General features: G+C 40.0%; 1 protein-coding gene across 2 annotated transcripts in view; it reads right to left on the bottom strand.

The window, feature by feature from the left end:
* LOC119970334 (hippocampus abundant transcript 1 protein-like) overlaps window positions 1-20,320 on the bottom strand; it is a 104,702-nt gene that overhangs the window by 32,219 nt on the left and 52,163 nt on the right. For both annotated transcript variants that reach the window (XM_038804776.1, XM_038804777.1), the window contains exons 3-7: window positions 18,251-18,313; window positions 15,685-15,812; window positions 14,442-14,556; window positions 4,267-4,485; window positions 2,885-2,998 (exon numbers count right to left, since the gene is read on the bottom strand). In XM_038804776.1, the coding sequence (XP_038660704.1) occupies window positions 2,885-2,998; window positions 4,267-4,485; window positions 14,442-14,556; window positions 15,685-15,812; window positions 18,251-18,313 (639 nt within the window). The remainder of the gene's footprint in view (window positions 1-2,884; window positions 2,999-4,266; window positions 4,486-14,441; window positions 14,557-15,684; window positions 15,813-18,250; window positions 18,314-20,320) is intronic.

Below are 20,320 nucleotides of genomic sequence, written 5' to 3'. Positions count from 1 at the left end.
GCAAGTTAAAATGGCCAAAATAACCACAGAAGCATTTAAATAGCACTTTTTCCATCATCGTGGTTTCTAACATTTGATCATTTTATTTTTAAGCTTAATGATCAAAGAAAATATATACATCCTACAGATGGCGAGTAAAAGTTCTCTCTGATATGGGCTGAATTGCTGATTTCCACCACAAGGCAAAGACACTCCAAATACTCAGTGCCTTGGGTTCAGGCAAGGGTGGTAGCAGAGAGAATAAATAAATAAATGGGAGAATCAAGACACAAGCATTAGAGTGGGGGAGGAGGCTAATCATCCCTTTGAGCCTGCTTCATCTATTGATAACATTATAGCAGATCTGATTTTGGTCTTGACGCCACTTTCTTGTCCACTCCCATAGCCTCCAATCCCTTGTTTATCAAAATCTACTTTAGTTTTTAAATATATTCCTGACTTGGCCTTCAATGCTTTCTAGGGAAGAGAAAAAAAAAATATCGACTTATCTCAATCTCCTGAGGCAGACCACTAATTTTTATTTATTTTTTTTAAAAAATTGAGTCCCTAATCCTCATCTCCTCCACATGGATAAACATCCACCCAGGAACCACCCTGTCAAGTTCCCTTGAACCTTTTATGTTTAATTCAGATCACCTCTCATTCTTCCAAACCCAATGGGTATAAACCCAACCTGTTCAATCTTTCCTCAAAGGATAATCCCTTTGGCTCTGTAATCATGAGTGAGATTTATCTGCACTGTTTCCAATGCAATTACATCCTTTAAGGAGACCAAAGCTGTACACAGTATAATGTGGCCTCTCCAATACCCTGTACAGCTACAGGAAATACGTCCCTACTGTTAAGTTTGATTCCACTTGCAATACAGGCCAACATTCCATTTGTCTTCCTTATTACCTGCATATTTGTAAATCCTGTATCAGAATACCCAGATCCCTCTGTACCTCAAAGAGTTCTGCAGTCTCACTCCATTTCTGCTTCTCTATTCCACCTGCCAAAGTGGACAAGTCACATTTTTCCCCACATTATACACCATCTGCAAAATACCATCTGCCAAATATTTGCCCACTCACTTAATCTAGCTAAACTCCTTCTCGACTCAGTCTTCTTGTCAATTACTTTCCCAAACCCATCTTTGTGCCACCAGCAGTTTAACTACCATATATTCGGTCCTTTGTCCAAGTCATTGATATAGATTATAAATAGTTGAGGCCTGAGCACTGACCCTTGCACCATTTCACCAGTAACAGCGTGCCAACTTGAAAATGATCCATTTATCCCTACTCTCTACTTCGTTAGCTAACCAATTAGTCATCCATGCTAATATGCTGGCCCTCCACAATCACCCACTCTAAAAGCCCCCACTTTTTTCTCCCTGTATACTCCATCCTTTTTTGTTTAATTTAGAGTACCCAATTATTTCTTTTCCCAATTAAGGGGCAATTTAGCGTGACCAATCCACCTATCGTGCACATCTTTGGGTTGTGGGGATGAAACCCACGCAGTCATGGGGAGACTATGCAAACTCCACGCGGACAGTGACCCAGGGCTGGAATTCGAACTGGGTCCTCAGCGTCATAGACCCAGTGCTAACCACTGCGCCTTGTGCTGCCCCCTGTATATTCCATCCTACAATGTAGCTACTGTTAGGAGGGCTGTAAATTACTCCTACAAATGACTTCTTGGATGTATTCTCCGGCTTCCCATCTCCGTGTTTTGTGGCAGTGGGATTCTCTGCTCCCGCTGCTGTCAATGGGCATTCCCATTGAAACCACCCCACAGTGCCGGGAAACCTGTGGTTGGGGTGCACTGTCGGTGGGACAGGAGAATTCCACCCCCCAGCAAACAGTCTGAGAATTCTGGCCCTTATCGTCCCTATTTCTTCTTGCTACCCAAAAGGATTCTGCCCCTTGATCTTTTGAACAAAGGTCAACTCTCACTACTGTACTAAACAGAGGTACCCCACCACCTTTTCCTCGCTTTCTTTCCTTCTGAAATGTCAAATACCCTTGTGTAGACCTCAGCCTGGGTCACCTTGCAACCACATAATGACCATCAGGTTATACATATTCATCCCTATTTGGTTTATCAATGAATTTGGACACAAAGCGATAATTCTAACATTTTAACCATTCTTGCAAACTCTGGCCATATCTGCTGGAGCACTTGCACTGTCTCTTCTTCTTACATTCCGGTTATTACTTAGGTCGTTTTCTTGCTCGATTGCCTTGCTATTTCTCAATTTTACCACATCTCCCCTCACGTGAGCCTTACCCTCACTGTTTAGTTTAAAATCCTTTCTCCCAACCTAGTTTTAGGACTCACCAGAAAACTGATCCCATCACAGTCGCCCTAATCTCATTTACCCTATCCTAATTTACTTATGCTCTGCTAGTAATTCAAAGGTAATCATTTTTGGGGTTCTGCCTTTTGATTTAAGTCCTCCGGGAATCTTCTCCTGATCAATATTTTGCTGCAAGGGCACACGCCTAAAGTTAACAGTGCTGTAACCCTCATTCAAAGCCAGGTGATCTGCTGACATGTTAAAAGCTCAAATATAAATAATGGTTACTTGGGAAAGATGTCAGTCAATTGATGCCTGCAGAGCTACATCCTTGGAAATGATAAGCATCTTCAAGGAAGGAGCAGTGGTGAAAAAAAACTGGCACGGACATTTTCCTTCTCAAAATCACGTTCAGATTAAAAGCCAAAAGGACACCTTTACATAATTGCTAGCCTTCTGTAATAAAGCCCAATTTTCATGAGGCTAGAATAATCGGTGTTTCAGCTTGCATTCTCATGTTTACAACAGATTAATAACAATTCTTGAAAATGTATACGGCAGCAGGAAATGCTTAAGGGGGAAAAACATTGGCAGACACACCTGTTTAAGATAAAGGAAAAAGCTGGAGTATTGTCCAGCCTCAGGCAGGTATGAAAGAAATACAGTTATACAGATGAGCAGCACAGTCGTGTCTTTCCCAACCTTTTTCAAGGACTGTAACAAAAGAAACAACGTTACCGTACAAATGTTGTCAGCTTTAAGTTGCTTTTGTATGGTACAAGTTCAGATCAGAAACAAACAACCTTCAATGCTTGATCCAGCATCCTGGAATTTAATGGCACTGCACGAAAAATACAAAACAATGCAGCTGTAAAGATAGTAGCAGGGTTGGTGGGAAAAAGTGTGACTGGGACTAACAGTTGTCTTGAAATTCCTGAAGACAAACAGGGATGAGGGATAGTAGATTTTGGAAGTAATTTTGCATTTGTTACAGCATTTGGCAGGCCCCAGCTGGCTGCGAGCCTCAGTATCATATCTAAGCTATAACCTGCCTCTTTGGACCAGATTAACTTCTCACCCAATTCTTAGCTACAGTTAAAGCCATGAATGGGTGATTTGGACAATGAATGAGCATGCTGGATAAAGCAGTTTATTCGATTTTAAGATCTTGTATAACTGGTACAAACATTCACATTTGTAAAAGCTGCTTTTAAATCAAACATGTGTGTACTGAGCCTTTTTGTTTTGTTAACATAATTGTTCACAACATTGCTCCCAATATTAAATTCTCAGTCTGCTCAAAAAATGCAACACAATCTAGACTCGTCCAACTAATGCTGCAAGATGAACGAGTGCTTCCATGAAAGATGAAATTCTGTATCAAGAGTAGCTTGATGCAGACATCACCAATGTGCAACACTGTCAAATAATATCGGTGCATTCAAGAATTAATGAATAAAACAACTTTTACTTGTAATGCCTTCAACATAGTCAAACTTCTTAAGGTGCTTCACCAGAGTAGAATTTTGACACTGAGCCTTATAAAGGGATATTACAGTAGGTGACTAAAAACTTGTTTAAAAGCATGTTTTTAAGGAGCAGAGGAGATGTGGAGTGTTGAGGGAAGAAAATCCAAGACTCAAGGCCTTGGTAGCTGAAGGCACAGTTTACCAGTGCACATGGTGGAGTGATTAAAATTGGCTAGAATTGGAGAAGTGCATATTTCTCAAGATGGTTGATGAAGCTGGAGATGAACACAAGCAGCATGGTCATGGAGGAATTCAATAACAAGTGCAAAAATGTTAAAATCACAGCACTGATTAACTAAAGGCCAATGGAGGTCAGTGAGCACAAGTGATGGGTACAAGTTAAGACATGCATAGCAGCATGACCCTTTACATGGGTATGGTTTATTCAAAACTACAGCAACAAATCCAGTGTTTTGCTAATTATAGTTCAAATACAGATTATTGAATACTTACAGAAAAAGGGTCTGCTTGCTCCCAAGAGAAAGGTGAGCCCCGTGAAGCTGGTCGAACCTTCTCAGGGAGAGATTCGGGCACAGCCACCAAGATAAAACAGATGTCCAATGCTGCAATCACAGTGGCAACAAGTACCACAAGGTTATCACCATATTTACTTGAAAGATAAGCACCAATGGCGGGACTGGTCACCAAGCTTGCTGCAAATGTTGCTGACACCTAGAGGAGGAGCAAAAAAAGAAAGTTTTACTTGCAAGCTCATTAATATTTAAAATATGAACATTCCCAAAAACAAGAGAAGCAACCGAAGAGATATAATACCCGACAGGCACAGTGGGGATAAAATTGGTTATTGAAAACAGGCTCAAAATGAAACTGGCAGTCGATTCCATATTGTGCCCGATTTTCCTTTCAACAGACTTCAATGAACAAGAAAATCAGGCATATTCTAGCATGGCCAGCCAATTCACCACGAGCTGCTCATTTCCACTACTGGCAGAGGCCAATTTTCCCAACCATATTATTTTTGAACTTTAAGTATTTCCTTACACTTAGACCACCAGAAACAGGAGCGAAGAACTCAAATGCGATAAATTGTACTGCTGCAAACTGGCCATCAATCTCATTACTGCTTGACCATGCATTCCAACAAAGAATTAGATCCAATTTAAAAACCTGACCCAACATCATGTATTTTGTACTGGAGGCAAAATGGATTTAACAGGAGCCGAAATCTTGATAATGATTCTAGTGAATACAACCCAGCAAAAATGCTGCCAGACTCGATGAAAAGCTGTATTGCTTGAAGGCTCAGATTTATCACAAAGTGTGCTGACACCACTTGAGACAGATGCCATAGAATCCCATTATATAGTGATATTTATTTTAAAAAATTAATTTGTACAATTAAACAGTTTAAAATGCAAAATGAAATTTGTAATCTCAGCTTGACAACAAACAGATCAAGTAAAAAGAGTTACTTTGCTGAAGTGGTTCACAAATCAGGTCGGTCAATATCATTTTTTAAAATCTAAATTTTTGCTGGTTACTCATTACTAGAACCAAATTCTTCAGATGATCATTGATAACAGCTAATATATTGGGGCTGCACGAACACAAGTCACTTTTTCCCTTCTCCTATGACTAATGACACTGCACTTGGCATGATGTAGTGTGTAGCCAACAGCAATAGCAAGCCATCATCTGGCAATTATTTTGCAATGAAACATAAAACAGGACATGGTCTTTTTGTAATATATTAACTCCTTTAAAAAGCGAAAAGTATAAAACTAGAAAACATATAGACCATTGTGAATATTAGTTTTCTTCATTTTCAGTTTCTTTGGATCACAATAGCCTAAGTTGCGATCGAGAGCTGCAAATGTAAACTTTTAGGTATTAAAATTATTAATAAAATTCTATGTAAAAGTACAGATAAATTTTCTTTCATCAGGAAATGCAAGTAAAATTAAATAAGTAGAATTATACTCCATGAAACAAAATGATCCAGGCTATATATTCTATTCAATATTATTTGCAAAATATGTAGGAGCAATAGGGAAAAACAATACTTTAAAACACATCTACTATTCTGTGAAATTAGAGAATGCAAAATAATATATGCCCTGCTGATAAAATCAAAGTCAATTTCAGTTATTTTTAAAAAAAATTTAGATTACACAATTATTTTTTCTAATTAAGGGGCAATTTAGTGTAGCTACTTGCACATTTTTGGGTAGTGGGGGTGAAACCCACGCAGATACGGGGAGAATGTGCAAACTCCACATGGACAATGACCCAGGCCGGGATCAAACCTGGGACCCCAGTGTCGTGAGGCTGTTGTGCCAACCACTAGGCCACCGTGCTGCCCTTCAATTTCAGTTATGAACACTAGTTCAAAATGGAGAACAAATGCTGTTAAGGGATTGCTTCTTTAAATGCTTTACAATAAATTAATGTGCTTTTTTTTTAAAAAAAAAAGAAAAATCATTCATGGGATTTGGGCATTGCTCGGCCAGCATTTACTGGCCATCCATAAATGTCCTTGAGAAGGTGATGAGCCTCCTTATTGAACTGCTGCAGTCCATGTGGTAAAAGTACACCCACAGTACTATGAGGAAGGAAATTCCAGGATTTTGACCCAGGGACAGTGAACGAATGGTGATAAAGTTCCAAGTCAGCATGATGTGCAGCTTGGAGGGGAACATGCAGGTGGTGATATTTCCATGCATCTGCTGCCCATGTCCTTATTAGGTGGTGGGCTTGGAAAGTGCTTTCAAAAGGAGCCTTGGTGAGTTGCTGAGGTGCTTTGCGTATATAGTCTAAATATTATTCAAACAGAGTTTTACTATTCAAAACAGTCATAAGGCACCATGCCCGATTTTCCAGCCTTGAATATAAACGGGTGTTAAAAAATAAGCAGGCTTCTGTAAAGGCATCTGTTCCTCTCGGCTTGATATTTTTATCTTCATTGTACCGAAGCAATCCAATAGTCCCAGGAGCAAGAAGATCCAGTCCACCATCTCTATTTGTTACTTTCTCTTTCATTTCCCACAGGGAATTTAAAATCTATGGAATCTAGCATAATAGCAAAATATTGTGTAAACTGGAAATCTGAAATAAAAACAGAAAATTCTGGAAATACTCAAAGGCCTGACAGCATCTGTGGAGACAGAAACAGGTCTTTATTTTGTGGTGTTTCAGGTCTGTGATCTTGTGTTACATGGGATAACGGTGTATGCACATAGGCTTCCCTACGTCCAGATGGAATGGGCTGATAACAGCAGCTAATCTTTCCTCTCGGATTTCATTTGTCTTGCATCCTGTAAGCAGGAAGCAGAAATATTTCTTAGCCGGGTAGATTAATTTAGAGCTCAAAATAACTTGGAGCCTCAAATTAGCGAACGAACTAGGTACAAAGTTGATAAAAATGGAATCAGGTTTGAGGATAAAGGCAAAAGAAGGAAATCAAATTAATACAAGTGAAAGAAAAGATAAAAGGATAATCTAGAACAGTCCTCACTGGAGTTGAAGTAGCCCCTTTACTCACTGATTTTCATCAGAATCTCTGACTCTCATCTCCTATCTAGGGCAACAGATAGGAATTGTGCTTCCAGGGTCTTTAGGAATGGCACACTAACTACTCATCAGAAAGAAAGTTTCTCTGGTTGACTTTCCCTCCCACCCTCCACGAGGAGCAGCGTTAAGTTGCTTGGTAAACAGCTAGTGAAGGACAGAGAGCAAACTTGTACCTGACTATTCCATGTAATTTAATATACTAATGAGTTTTTCTATTAATTTTATGGTAAGTGGTGCCCAGCAGAATTTCAGCACTACTTGGCATCCAAGTTACAGCATCACATCCTGCTGCAGATCATTCAATATTTCACATGCATTAATCAGCTTTGATCACCAAATATGAACCATTGATCTTGCATGCAATGAAACTGCTCATTTCAATATGAATTGAACATGTCTAATCTTTAGTAAATGATGCAAATAAGCCACGTTTATCATATACTTAGGAGAAGGTTGTGCAATACAATCAGAAATTGAACAAAAACGTGAAAAAGGCAACCGAGTTTCATCTACTCAAAGCCTAACTGCAGAGTGGTAACACCACTGGCTTGGCAGAAGGCCACAGCTCAACGTATAATGACAAACAGGACAGAGATATCACATGAGGTCAAAGAAATGTAGTGACGCTACAAAGGACCAGAATCACATCTACAGTTTAAACCCCAGTACAGACTAAACAGCTAATTGGAAGATCAAAAAATATGCTGCTCCTCTTTTCCCATCTTCCAGTTTTTGAAACAATACCAAATATCCAATTTCTTTCCATACATCATGTTCCCAGTGTAATATTTCATTTTACAAACTGATGAAATGTTAAACTGGGTGCCGGAAGTCTGTATTTTGACATCAGTAACAATTGCAACATTATGTGAAAGGTTGTTGTGTCTGATGAGCTCACGCAATTTGGACGCAAGTGGAGGAGATAAGGTTGTGATAAGTTCCAAAAGTACTCAAGAGCTATCTAAAAGTACCTAGGAGTACATTCTTGTACCTTGCTGGATCACTTTTTATGTAAGAGAATTGCTTCAAATATTGAACAGCATAAATAATGTACATTACACTGTAATGGAAAAGTCCAGATTGACAAAATACACCCAGGGCCCATAACTATGCTATACCAAGACACACTTATGGATCGAATGTCTGTTCATAATTGATAGTGGGTCCGGAGGTCACTAAAAAGGTCCAATGCTGGATTCATAGAATTTACAGTACAGAAGGTCAGTGCAGGAGGCGGCCATTCTGCCCACGGAGTCTGCACCGGCCCTTGGAAAGAGCACCCCGCTTAAGCCCACGTCTGCGCCCTATCCCCGTGACTCAGTAACCCTACAGAATGTTTTGGGCATTAAGGGCAATTTATCATTGCCAATCCACCTAACCTGCACATCTTTGGACTGTGGGAGGAAACCAGAGCACCCAGAGGAAACCCACATGCACATGGGGAGATTGTGCAGACTCCGCACAGACAGTGACCCAAGCCGTGCTAACCACTGTGCTACCATGCCCACTCTGCCACAGGTGGGAGTAGTGTTTGATGACGCACAGACGCTCAGATTTTGGTACACTTCTTCCACTGTTTGCACTTGGCCTCCACCTGACCCTATCGAAGATGTTCGGAATTATTGACACCTCCATGGACAGTTCTTCTCCAGTTTGGGCCGTCTCAAGCAAGAGATTCCATAATATTGATGGGGATGTTGCATTTTTCCAGGGAGGCTTGGAGGATGTCCCAAAAATATTTCTTCTGCCCTCCTGGTAGCTGCTTACTGTGACAAAGCTCAGAATAGAGAGCTGTTTTGAGAGTCAAGTGGCCCGTTATTATGGGCCAGAGTTTAGAGAACCCCAAAGTGTATCACGGAATTCACCTGACCCACAACTTTTAATAGATAGTGGCATGGGGAGCAGACAGCCCACTCTACAGGTGTGGTAAAGCAGAAATGGAAAGTATTTTTAAAGCAAAACAATGTTTAGTCTATGAACTCAAGTTAACTTTTTAAAACAGTGAAAATCTTAGCAACCATCAATTCAAATACAACACCCAAAAAATGCAACACCAAGTCATCCTTAATAACTTCCCAAACAACATCCAGAAGACAAAAGAAACACCTTTTAACAGAAGCACATTAGGTTTACATTCACTACTGAGAACATTTATAATTCTGAATTCACCAAATGATGAAGAGATAGTATTTTCATGCCAGAGACCAATAGTACACCTGCTCTGTCTGGCTTCAGCTCCAACACGGAAAACAAAACTAAAACTCACTTGCAGAAAACAGCCTAAAACAAAAGCAAAAAGTTGACAGACACCCCAGTTCCACCCACACTGACAAGCACCCATTTCTTAAAGGTACTCTCACATGACACCTGTCCAACATAGCTGTTAGCCATAACCAGTGCCTTGATCCTGGGGTGCGGGTGCAACGAAACAGCTCGTCTAGAGGTGCAGTAGCCAATGCAGCTCAGATCCATTGACCTTTCTTATGTCAAATGCGCTCGGCCATTTTCAATGTCATGCGAAGTGAACCGAATTGCAAAGACTAACAGCTGTGATGTCGGGGACCTCAGGATGAGACACAGGTGGATTATCCACTCCGCACCTCTGGTTGAAGATGGCAAATGCTTCAGCCTTGCCTTTTACAATCGTATACTGGGCTCTGCCATCAGGAGGATAGGGGTGTCCATGGAGGAGCCTCCTCCCATCAACTATTTAAATTACCACCATTATTCACTACTAGTGTGGCCACTTTACTCTCACTCCAGGATCACTAAAGTTTATCTACAGTCTGCTGTTTAGAATGCATGTAGTCTTGTATTATAGCTTCACCAGGTTGGCACCTTATTTTTAGATTCTCATTGAACCAGTGCTTATACCCTGGCTTTTATCGTATATATTGGGGGTTGGAACCAGGACCTCTGCTTTTCTTAATATGGATCAATATACACTAGTGTGAACAGGGCACAATTTTTAAATTTGCAGATGAAACAGACTTGGAAGCACTGAGAATTGTGAGGAGCATATTGATGAGCTTCATGATGAGACATGTTGGTGGAATGGGTGAACACAAGTCAGATTAAATTTAATTCAGAAAGTGTGAGCGATTCATTTTGGCAGGGAGAGTAAGGAGAGACAACACAAAATAGAGGATACAATTCTAAATTCGGGGAAGCTGGTACGGGAATTGAACCGTGCTGCAGGCCTGCCTTGGTCTGCTTTAAAAGCCAGCGATTTAGCCCTGTGCTAAACCAGCCCCATCTAAAGTGTTAAATGGTTACGATCTGTAATGTCTCAGTTTTGCGCAGGTGGATTCAACTGTGGTTTTATAAAGGGAATTGGATAAGCAGCTGAATAGAGGGGGGAAAAAAAAAAGAGAGGGGGTTTCCAGGTGGAACTAGCCGAGTTTTCTTGCAGACAGCCAACACGAACACAACAAGCCGAACTGCCCCATCGATTTCCGGCTTGGGTCAGTCTGTACAGAGTCTGCACATCCTCCCCGTGTGTGCATGGGTTTCCTCTGGGTGCTCCAGTTTCCTCCCACAGCCCAAAGATGTGCAGGTTAGGTGGTGGATTGGCCATGCTAAATTGACCTTAGTGTCCAAAATTGCCCTTAAATGTTGGGTGGGGTTACTGGGTTCTGGGGATAGGGTGGAGGTGTGGGCTTGGGTAGGGTGCTCTTTCTCGGAGCCGGTGCAGACTCGATGGGCCAAATGGCCTCCTTCAGCACTGTAAATTCTATGATCTGTGCTGTAACCATTCTATGATTCAGTTCATTGAATTTTTTCTGGTCAGCTTAGCAACCATTTTATCACTTGCTGGGAATAGCTTGCCTCTGTGAATGCGAAATACAATTTTCTACTTGTGTAGGTCACAGATGAGCTACCTATGTGAGCTGGATCACAGAACGGTTAATGCACAGGAGGGTATTTGGCCCACTGCATCTGTGCTAGCTCTCCGTAGGAGCAATTAACCTCATGCCATTCTCCCATCATTTCCCTAGTAACCCTGCATTTTCTTCCTTTTCAGACAACAGTCTAATTCACCTTTGAATGCTTCGATTGAACCGGCCTCCATCACACTTTGAGGCAGTGCATTCCAGATCCAGATTCTATTTGCTGCGTGAAAAAGCTTTTCATGTCACCAATCATTTTTTTTTATTTAGAGGACTCAATTCATTTTTTCCAATCAAGGGGCAATTTAGTGTGGCTAATCCACCTAGCCTGCACATTTTTGGGTTGTGGGGGCGAAACCCATGCAAACACGGGGAGAATGTGCAAACTCCACATGGACAGTGACCCAGAGCCAGGATCGAACCTGGGACCTCGGCGCCGTGAGGCTGCAGGGCTAACCTACTGCGCCACCGTGCTGCCCTCATGTCGCCAATCCTAACCGCTCGCTGTGTGAAAAAGCTCAGGTTGGCATTGCTTTTTTTGCTAATTATCTTAAATCTGAGTGGCTTTTAAGATGCAAAGCTCATCAAGGTGAGTAGCGAACATTGAATCACTGGAAAGATTAGGTTATTGCACCTGTCTATGGTTTTCATTTCACACTAGTTGCTTTTTCCATAGGTGTAAAGATTGTCAAGAAAATCTGCTCGCAGTTTGTATGTTTCCCTGAAACTCATTTGTGATGGGCAGTTTAATTTAGAACTATTGCAGTTTATAGTACAGAAGGAAATTAAGGGTTATGGGAAGCTGGTGGAAAAGTGGAATAAGGCCACAATCTGGTCAGTGCCGATCTTATTGAATGATGGAACAGGCTGAAAAGGACAAATGGTTGACTGATGCTCCTAATTTCTATGTTCTTATATGCTATTTGGGACACCTAGTCTATGCTGGTTGTTTGCTACAATAATTAAACCTCATTTGACTGTGCCCATCTATCTTGCTGCCCAATGTCTTCCTTTGTTTTAAGTATTTATCCAATTTTCCTTTGAATGGTCTCTGCCGCAACCACACCCACATTAAAAGAAATTGATTTTAATCGCTCCCCTTGCTCACAATAGATGTTTTAAGGGAACAATCACTTTGTCACAATCTCCTCAGAGGAAGCAGTCTTTTCCTCTTCAATTACCTAAACTCTTATTTAAGAACTAACAAATCTCTCCTTTGTAGAAAACAGTCTTAGCATCTCAAGTCACATTATAGCTTCTCATCCTGTTATTTTGGAGACTCCCTATTGCTTTGAAGTTTTTATAATGTGGCAACAAACAGTACTATGACGTAATAATATTTTCTACCAAATGTATTACTTTGCTCCTGCATTCGAATCTTCTAATTTATGAATCCAAAATGCTATCGGCTCCCTTATGTCTGTACTCACTTCTATTTGTAAAAGCTATATATATTTTTTTTAAAGATCATCCTTCGTCTCAGCTCAGGGCTCAAAAGAGAGAAAATATTAGCTTCTAGTAAAATTACTATTTCCCCGAAATACGAGGCAAGGACTCAGTTTGCCTTGCCCACAAAAGTGTTACAATCAAGAAAATGGGCAATTTAAACAACTGAAAAGAACTGATAAATCATTTTGTAACTATCGTTTTGACAGATGCCAAGTATGTGAAAACTGCTTCATCATTTTGCTATGTTTACTTCTGCTTCAGTGAAACTGTACTTCCTGATAAAGGGCTTGCATTGACTGTCCTTCACCAATTCACAATGTCCCTGTTTCAGTATATACAGCAACTGTAAATTGGGTTACTCTTCAGGGCTCCCAGATTACCTGCGCAAGTCACATCTTTGCCTGTGGAAATTTCCCTTTGCATCAAGTCGAATGACATATCTGCAGAATTATAATCTTTTTCCCATAAAGCTCCTGCAGAGTCCAATATTCCAAAGAATGGAGCGGTTTAAACAAATTGCGGCTGTCCGCCAATTACTACAATGCTAAAGCTTCTCAATGCCACTCAAAATGCCAAACACTGCACCTTTCAGGCCACCAGAAAGTAATGGAAAATAAACGAACTCGATGCCACCACTTAAAAGTGTGGAATTACCTCAAATAAAATGCTGCAGAGCAAAAAATTGGAGTAACATATTTCACAGTTGTGTACATTTTGTAGAAACTTTTGTAAGATCGGAAAGCATTTAGATGGAACCATTTCAGTTAATGTTCAAATGTGAAATGGCAGTGGAATCCCAAATCAATATTTATCTACCTGATATGGTACTTAGCTATACTCAAGAGGTCGGTTTGAAGAAAAACGGTGGGCTTGACAGGTAAGAAAGGAAAGACTTTGCATATATAGACCGCCTTTCACAACTTCAAGACATTCATTTCAGGGTGCGTATCAGCCTTTTAAAGTATAGATATTGTCGAAAACCCAACGGGCAACGTGACAACCATGGGGTGACAACAGACAAATCAGTTGAAGAATAAATATTGGCCAAATCATCGAGTAGAATTTGCCTGCTCTTCTAAAGAGTGTGTGTTGGGTGATCTTTTGTATCCACCTGAAAAGGTAAATGTAGTTACATATAAATTGCCTGCTCTGCTGCAGTTTGATTCAATTTTATATCTTCTCCTTGGCGAATCCTTACAGCTCTGAAGTTATTTTTACAATGGGCGATCCATAAGACAGCAGTGGAGTACTGGAAATGCTACGAAGTGTCAACCTAGATGATGATTTGTGGTCTTCTGACTCATTAGAAAGTTTTACTCATTGAAACACTAGTTTGGTCTCTCTTGGGAAGTCAGTTTTAGAATCCCAATGTTAGATGCTAGTGTTATTCTTCCAGGGGACTTCTCCCAGTGTCTGCGTGGGTCTCACTTACGCTAAATTGCCCCTTAATTGGAATTTCTCTTTAAATTTTAATTAAAATTCTTCCAGGACCAAGATTACAGGCTCAGGTGAGACTTAAGGAAGATTTAAAAATCTAGTCCTGAAGCATCATGTGTACCACCTCAGCACTCAGCAAAGGACAGGCATGATTCAGCCTATCAAAACATACATGTCGAATCAGGATTGGAGTCAGGAATCTATACACAGCAGACTGAAGAAAGATGAGGGTGTAAATAGAGGGGGGGAAAACAAAGGCACCTCAAAACAAATGCAAAACTTTCAGGGTCATATGTGCAAAGTATAAAAAGTGCATCTTACCAACCCATATGCTGTACTTCTCTCGTGTTCTTGAGTAATGTCAGCTACATATGCAAATATTACTGAAAACGTAACTGCAAAAACACCAGACACCGAAATAACAGCAAAATACCACCTACAAAAACAAACAGAAACAAGAGTAAGGAAAGAAGCACAACAAATGACACTTTCATTATAAATTAAAATTAGCATTTCACTTCAATCCGTAAGATTTACTTTTACAAGCATGTTTATTTTACTTTAATATTACAAAGCTTATCTCGAAACATAATTTGAAAATTAGAGTTGAACCTAGAAAGAGTGATACTGGCATTCAACAGTTTTTTTGGTGACACAATCTTCCAGACATCTCATTTTGCGCAGGAATCACTTGATTGTATGTTGACAGGGATAATTAATGCATTGGAATCCTCCAGCCAACTATCCCAGCACTAAGCAGTCCAGTGGGCACAAGGCACTGATGAGACAACTAAGGATTCACATGGATGCCTTTTAGAATGAATTTTGCAATAAGAGTTTTTGGATTTTCTAACTGGTTTGCTCCTTCCTAAATTTGAAGCCGATGTTTTCAGATTATAAAGATTTGGATTTGCTGCTGACCTGTAAAGAAAACATTCATGGTCCAAGCGGGTTGTGCCAGATTTGACCTGAAGTCAGGAAAAAAAAGAGATCAGATGTGCTATTTAAAAAACCAAGCTCTGAATTTTTAATGTTCCCTCCTCCTATAATAATAATAATCTTTATTAGCGTCACAAGTAGGCTTTTATTAACGCTGCAATGAAGTTACTGTGAAAAGCCCCTAGTCGCCACACTCCAGTATGTTCGGGTACAAAGAGGGAAAATTCAGAATGTCTAATTCACCTAACAAGCAAGACTTTCGGAATTTGTGGGAAGAAACCCGAGCACCCAGAGGACACCCACAGACACAGAGAACGTGCAGACTTTGCACAGGCAGCGACCCAAGCTGGGATTTGAACCAGGGTCCCTGGCGCAGTGAAACAACAGTGCTAACTACTGTGCTACCGTGCTGCCCATCTGACCTCAAATGCTATTTTTATTTAAAACATTGTCTCATAGCTTAATCATTCATTGCTGATGTGCAGCAACCATGGCAGCAAATGGTCACAATGCAATCTGTTTATTAAAAATAGCAAAATAGTCAAAATGTATTGTAGGTTGTTTCTGCTGCCAGATGTTTATATGTGAACACATAGATTCCACAATTCTAACCTACAGTCCTTACCATGGACTTATCCTCATTAAAGGAATTGGAACACAAGTGAAGAACACCGTCAGCAAGAGGAATGATCTCCTCCCCCACACATCAGACAAAGCACCTATTAGCGGAGCACTCATAAATGATAAAAAACCCTAAAAAAAGGAGAAAACACAAAATTAGACCCATCTGCAGTAGAGCAGATAATTTATACATTGCTGCAATAAGCTGTTCATTATAAAGGATTTATATTTTGGTAAATATTCAAAAATAAGGTACAGCTTTAAGGTGATTTTAACCTGTACTTAGATTCACGCGAGACAAAAGATGTGAAGGGGGGGGGGGGTTACAGCATGAAGGATAAATAGATTAACGGTATGCTTTGCAACTGGGGGCCCTCGTAAAAACAAAAAAGGCTTTTAAGTTTTGGGTGAATTGGTGGGCAGTTAGACAGGACCTCGGGGAGTGAACATCTCTCAACTCTGCCAGAAGACAGGATGGGAGCTGCAAAGAGGCAGGCTTCCTAAAGCACAAGTTACAGTCCAGATAACCAGGGAACTGGGACAGAAAGAATGCTTAATATGACTGGAGTAAAGAGAAGAGACCACGGTATTGCTCAGAAGAGTAAAGGAAGAGTAAAGGAAGAGTAAACAAAGTATTCGCTGTTAAAGAAACAATTGCAGATTTATGTTGGACAGCAGACTTCAAAAAGGTAAATCAAACATCTGATGCCATTTTAGTACAGTCTTGGAAGTGAGTGTAAAAGCAATTAAGAGCAGTGTGCACAGCAGTATAGACAAAGAAATCCTAAAGGGGTTGATGCAAAATACTGCACTTGATTCACTGTTAAATGTGGAGCGGAAGCTTTGTTTAAAAGTGTAACTTGGAAAATCTCATGTGGATTGCAGAATGCAATCCGCGAAGGCAAAGCACAATTGTGAGAGTAGATTTTAAAGTATGTTTTTGGGAGTGGAGTTTGGAATCTCTCATATGACAATCATCTGGAGGACCCCGAGGAGACATTCACAAACATTAATTTGGGGTTCAGAATGGAGAGTATTTGCCCAGTGTGCTTAAAAAAAAGATTGTGCGTTAATTAAACCTTTGTAGATTAACATGAATTTTGTAATCAGTGTTAATCCTAAAACCTGTGTAATTGTTAAAAAAGGGAGAGTAAAGGTGTGTTGTATCATGATCCAGTTTACATGTACAATAAACCTTTTTTTATTATTAAACCTAATTAATGGTCCTGTGACTCTGTCCCTCCACGTTTTATAAAAAAGAGTTACGGTCATTTGAGCCAGAATTCCATTATGGGATCATCCCATTCAGTTTTCTCAACCAAGGCAATAAATGCACGATGGCTTTTGCATCAGGGAAGCCAAAATCTGCAATTCTTCTCAAAACAAAGAATTAGAGCTTTCAAAAATTTAAGTGCCAGAAATAAGGTTTCAGTGAGAGGTATTATTTTACCCAGCTCTTCCATATATTCTGCTGATATAAATTAGCCTAATCAATCAGTGACATTAGTTCTCTTAAATACTGCACATCACATCTAAAAATGATTAAAATTTGAAATCAACCTGTCGAAAACACTGTACAGCTAATTAATGCAGCTTAAGTATATGGAACAGAGTGGAGTTACACTGCCTTCAAATAATGCAAACTTGGCTGTTGAATCCCACTGATTTTCTTTCACTGCTTGCGAAAGTGATGCCTACATGTCTGGCATTGAGTCCTGCAAACATTTCAGCAAGTCAGATTTTGGAGGTAAATGAAAGTAACCTAATATGTTTGGAGCAATTTTGTACTCTTGATTCTGAATTGAAATCTTCAATTAGAGCACTGCACTGTCAACAAGGGGTATGGAAATAATATTTAAATACAATGCAAAAAAAGTGGAAACACTCCCAAAAGTCACAATTCAACGGTTATAACAGGTTCCAGCATGGTACAGTACACATTGTTGTTGTTTTGACAAGCTGCAGAAATCCTCTGGAGTGAAAGCAATAAATTTGGCAAATACCATCTGCACCATAAAGTCTGTTTATCCAGGGCATTCCTTTCGCAGTCATGCTCAATAACTAGTGCTGACTGGACCTGAAATCTCACACACATCTACGTCTCTATTCCACAAGTATTCAGTTACATTTTTAATATGTTGAATCTGCCAGATCACACACAGACTGAACAGTTTCACATTCCAAGAGAGGCAAAAGATGCAAAGATACCGTGGTAGCAACATTAAGACTTCCTGAGTTTCATTGTGAAAAACATTTCACATTGTGATTGAAAACTAAGGAATTCCTAGCAATGCAGAGCAATCTACCACGTTGTCTATATATATTTTGTAACTAAAGTAAGGGATCCCAGCAGCCAGGCCCGGGGCAAGGTGGCAGCCAGCACCGAAAGATTAAGAGAAGGTACAGGACAGTGATACTATGAGCAGTAGACCGAAGGGGGGGGGGGGGGGGGGGGGGGGGGGGGGGGGGCTTAAGAGTTTGAATTTGTTCACTTTATTTGAAATCATATAGTAATTGCATTATATCCAGAGATTTATTTTACTTGCACGCAATTACAGAAATATTCTTACCTTTACACCCTGAATAAGGCCGTTCATCAAAAATGTATGCTTGGGAAAGGTTTCATGCAGAACCTGTCAAGAGAACAAAAATATTAAATATACAAAAGACAGACACCGAGAATGTTTAATTTACAAAATGAAAAGAATTCAGAATTAACAGGCTCCAATTTTTCATGCTTTAATTTTGTTGGCAGCAGCTATATTTTTAGTGATGCAAGTAAATACTACACTAGTTATGTGGAGAATGACACTAGCAACATTCCCTCTCTTTTTTTGACTGCGCAGGTGGTTTATTTAAACAAACAGCCCGTTTAATATTTTTGTGAGACTGATTTATGCATGGCAATTTTCAGGCTGCTTGCACAGTTTAACATTTTACAGGAAACACAGATCAATAAGAACAGAAAAGCTGTTCCAATACTAATATTTTGTTTTGCTTTATACCAGCATGGTAAAATACGATTTTTATATTCTATAATTAACAACCGTCCCCATTTCCCAGTAATTGGCACATTAGTCATGCCACTGGACTATAAAATACTACCTACTTTGCCAAACAACTATTCTGTCTGCAGGTGAGCTCCTGGCCTCCTTGTAGCTTGCCAATGTAACTCCCTTTCCAGCCTCTGGATGGGCCCCCCCCCCCCCCCCCCCCCCCCCCACTGTTGCAAGCTCAGGAATAATATCTGCTTTTTCTCTTGGAGAATCTGCAGCCTTCTGCTTGCAACATTGACATTAGTTAACTCCAGAATTAAATAATATTTCTCTGTCTACAAGAAGACTGCACAACAGAAAAACAAAGCCAATATTTCAGCGGGGGGGGGGGGGGGGATTCAAAAATATGAAACTGGCTAGAATATTGGAAAAAGGTTAAACTGAAGAAAAAGAGCAAAAAATGGATTGTGGGAGGAAGGAAAGATCTGCAGATGTAGGTCAAAGCGAAACTACTAAATAGCCTGGCCATTGATAGCTATCACCAGAACCATGTTCTGACAGAAGATCAGCACTCAAAATATCACTCCACCACGGCTTTGTATTTTCCTCTCCCACCGCACAACTTCGATGGATCCACCTCCTCATTCTAAGCACTGCTGGAGAGAGAGAGAGAGAGAGAGAGAGACAGAGAGAGAGAGAGAGAGATAGACTGCTGACTCAATGATCTCATTGCTGTTTGTGGGATCTGGCTGTACGGAAAATAGCTGTGTTTCCTGATATTACAACAGTGACTACAATTCAGAAGTACTCAATTGTCTGTGAAGCACTTCCGGTCACCCCAAGGAGACAAAAGATCCAATTTTAAAAAAAGAAATGCAGGAAGTACCAGCCGTTAAGGTACCATCCTTGGACAGGAAAATAGAGTTAATTCTTTTGGTCTATGTTCTGACGAAAGGTCCCAGACCCAAACCATGAACTGGTTTTCTCTCCACAGATGCTGCCAAGTATCGCCAGCATTTTATGTTCTTATTTCAAACTTCACCGCATATTGGTTTTGTAAAAGAAAACGTAACTTCTTTACTTTCAGCAGCTTCTGCTCAAATGTTCCAGCTCACCATGATTAATATAACATTCACTAATTTTAATAGGTTTGCGTTGGGGAAACTTGCCTTGTCTAATTTACCCAACTGTCTCAATGAATCACATCAATTTAATAGGAATGCATGCAAGATCACTATGGTATTCCTCTCTGCACTAGTGTATTACTGCCATCATCAACCACTACAATCAGTTAACAATTTCCTCTACAGGTCAGCAATGATATTGTAGGTAGCAAAGTTTTCAGTCATTCCTTTAACTAAATCACAAGCTATTATTACAGTACATTCTGATTCCCGTAAGATCAGTTTTAAGTTACGCAAGATCAGTTTTAAGTTACATTACGGCCTTTTACCAAATCAATATTATTTTTTCTTAAATTAATTGCAGTGAGTGCAATAGGATTGTTTGGTGTCTTATTGATGAGATCTTGAGACTTGTATGTTTAAACATGAACCATTTATTGATAATGAAAATGAAGACCGCTTATTGTCACAAGTAGGCTTCAAATTAAGTTACTGTGAAAAGCCCCCAGTCGCCACATTC

This window comes from Scyliorhinus canicula, chromosome 8 (genome assembly GCF_902713615.1).
Source record: "Scyliorhinus canicula chromosome 8, sScyCan1.1, whole genome shotgun sequence".
NCBI classification, from domain to species: domain Eukaryota; kingdom Metazoa; phylum Chordata; class Chondrichthyes; order Carcharhiniformes; family Scyliorhinidae; genus Scyliorhinus; species Scyliorhinus canicula.
Note: the sequence above shows the minus strand (reverse complement) of the source record. Positions and strands in the feature narration are given on the sequence as shown.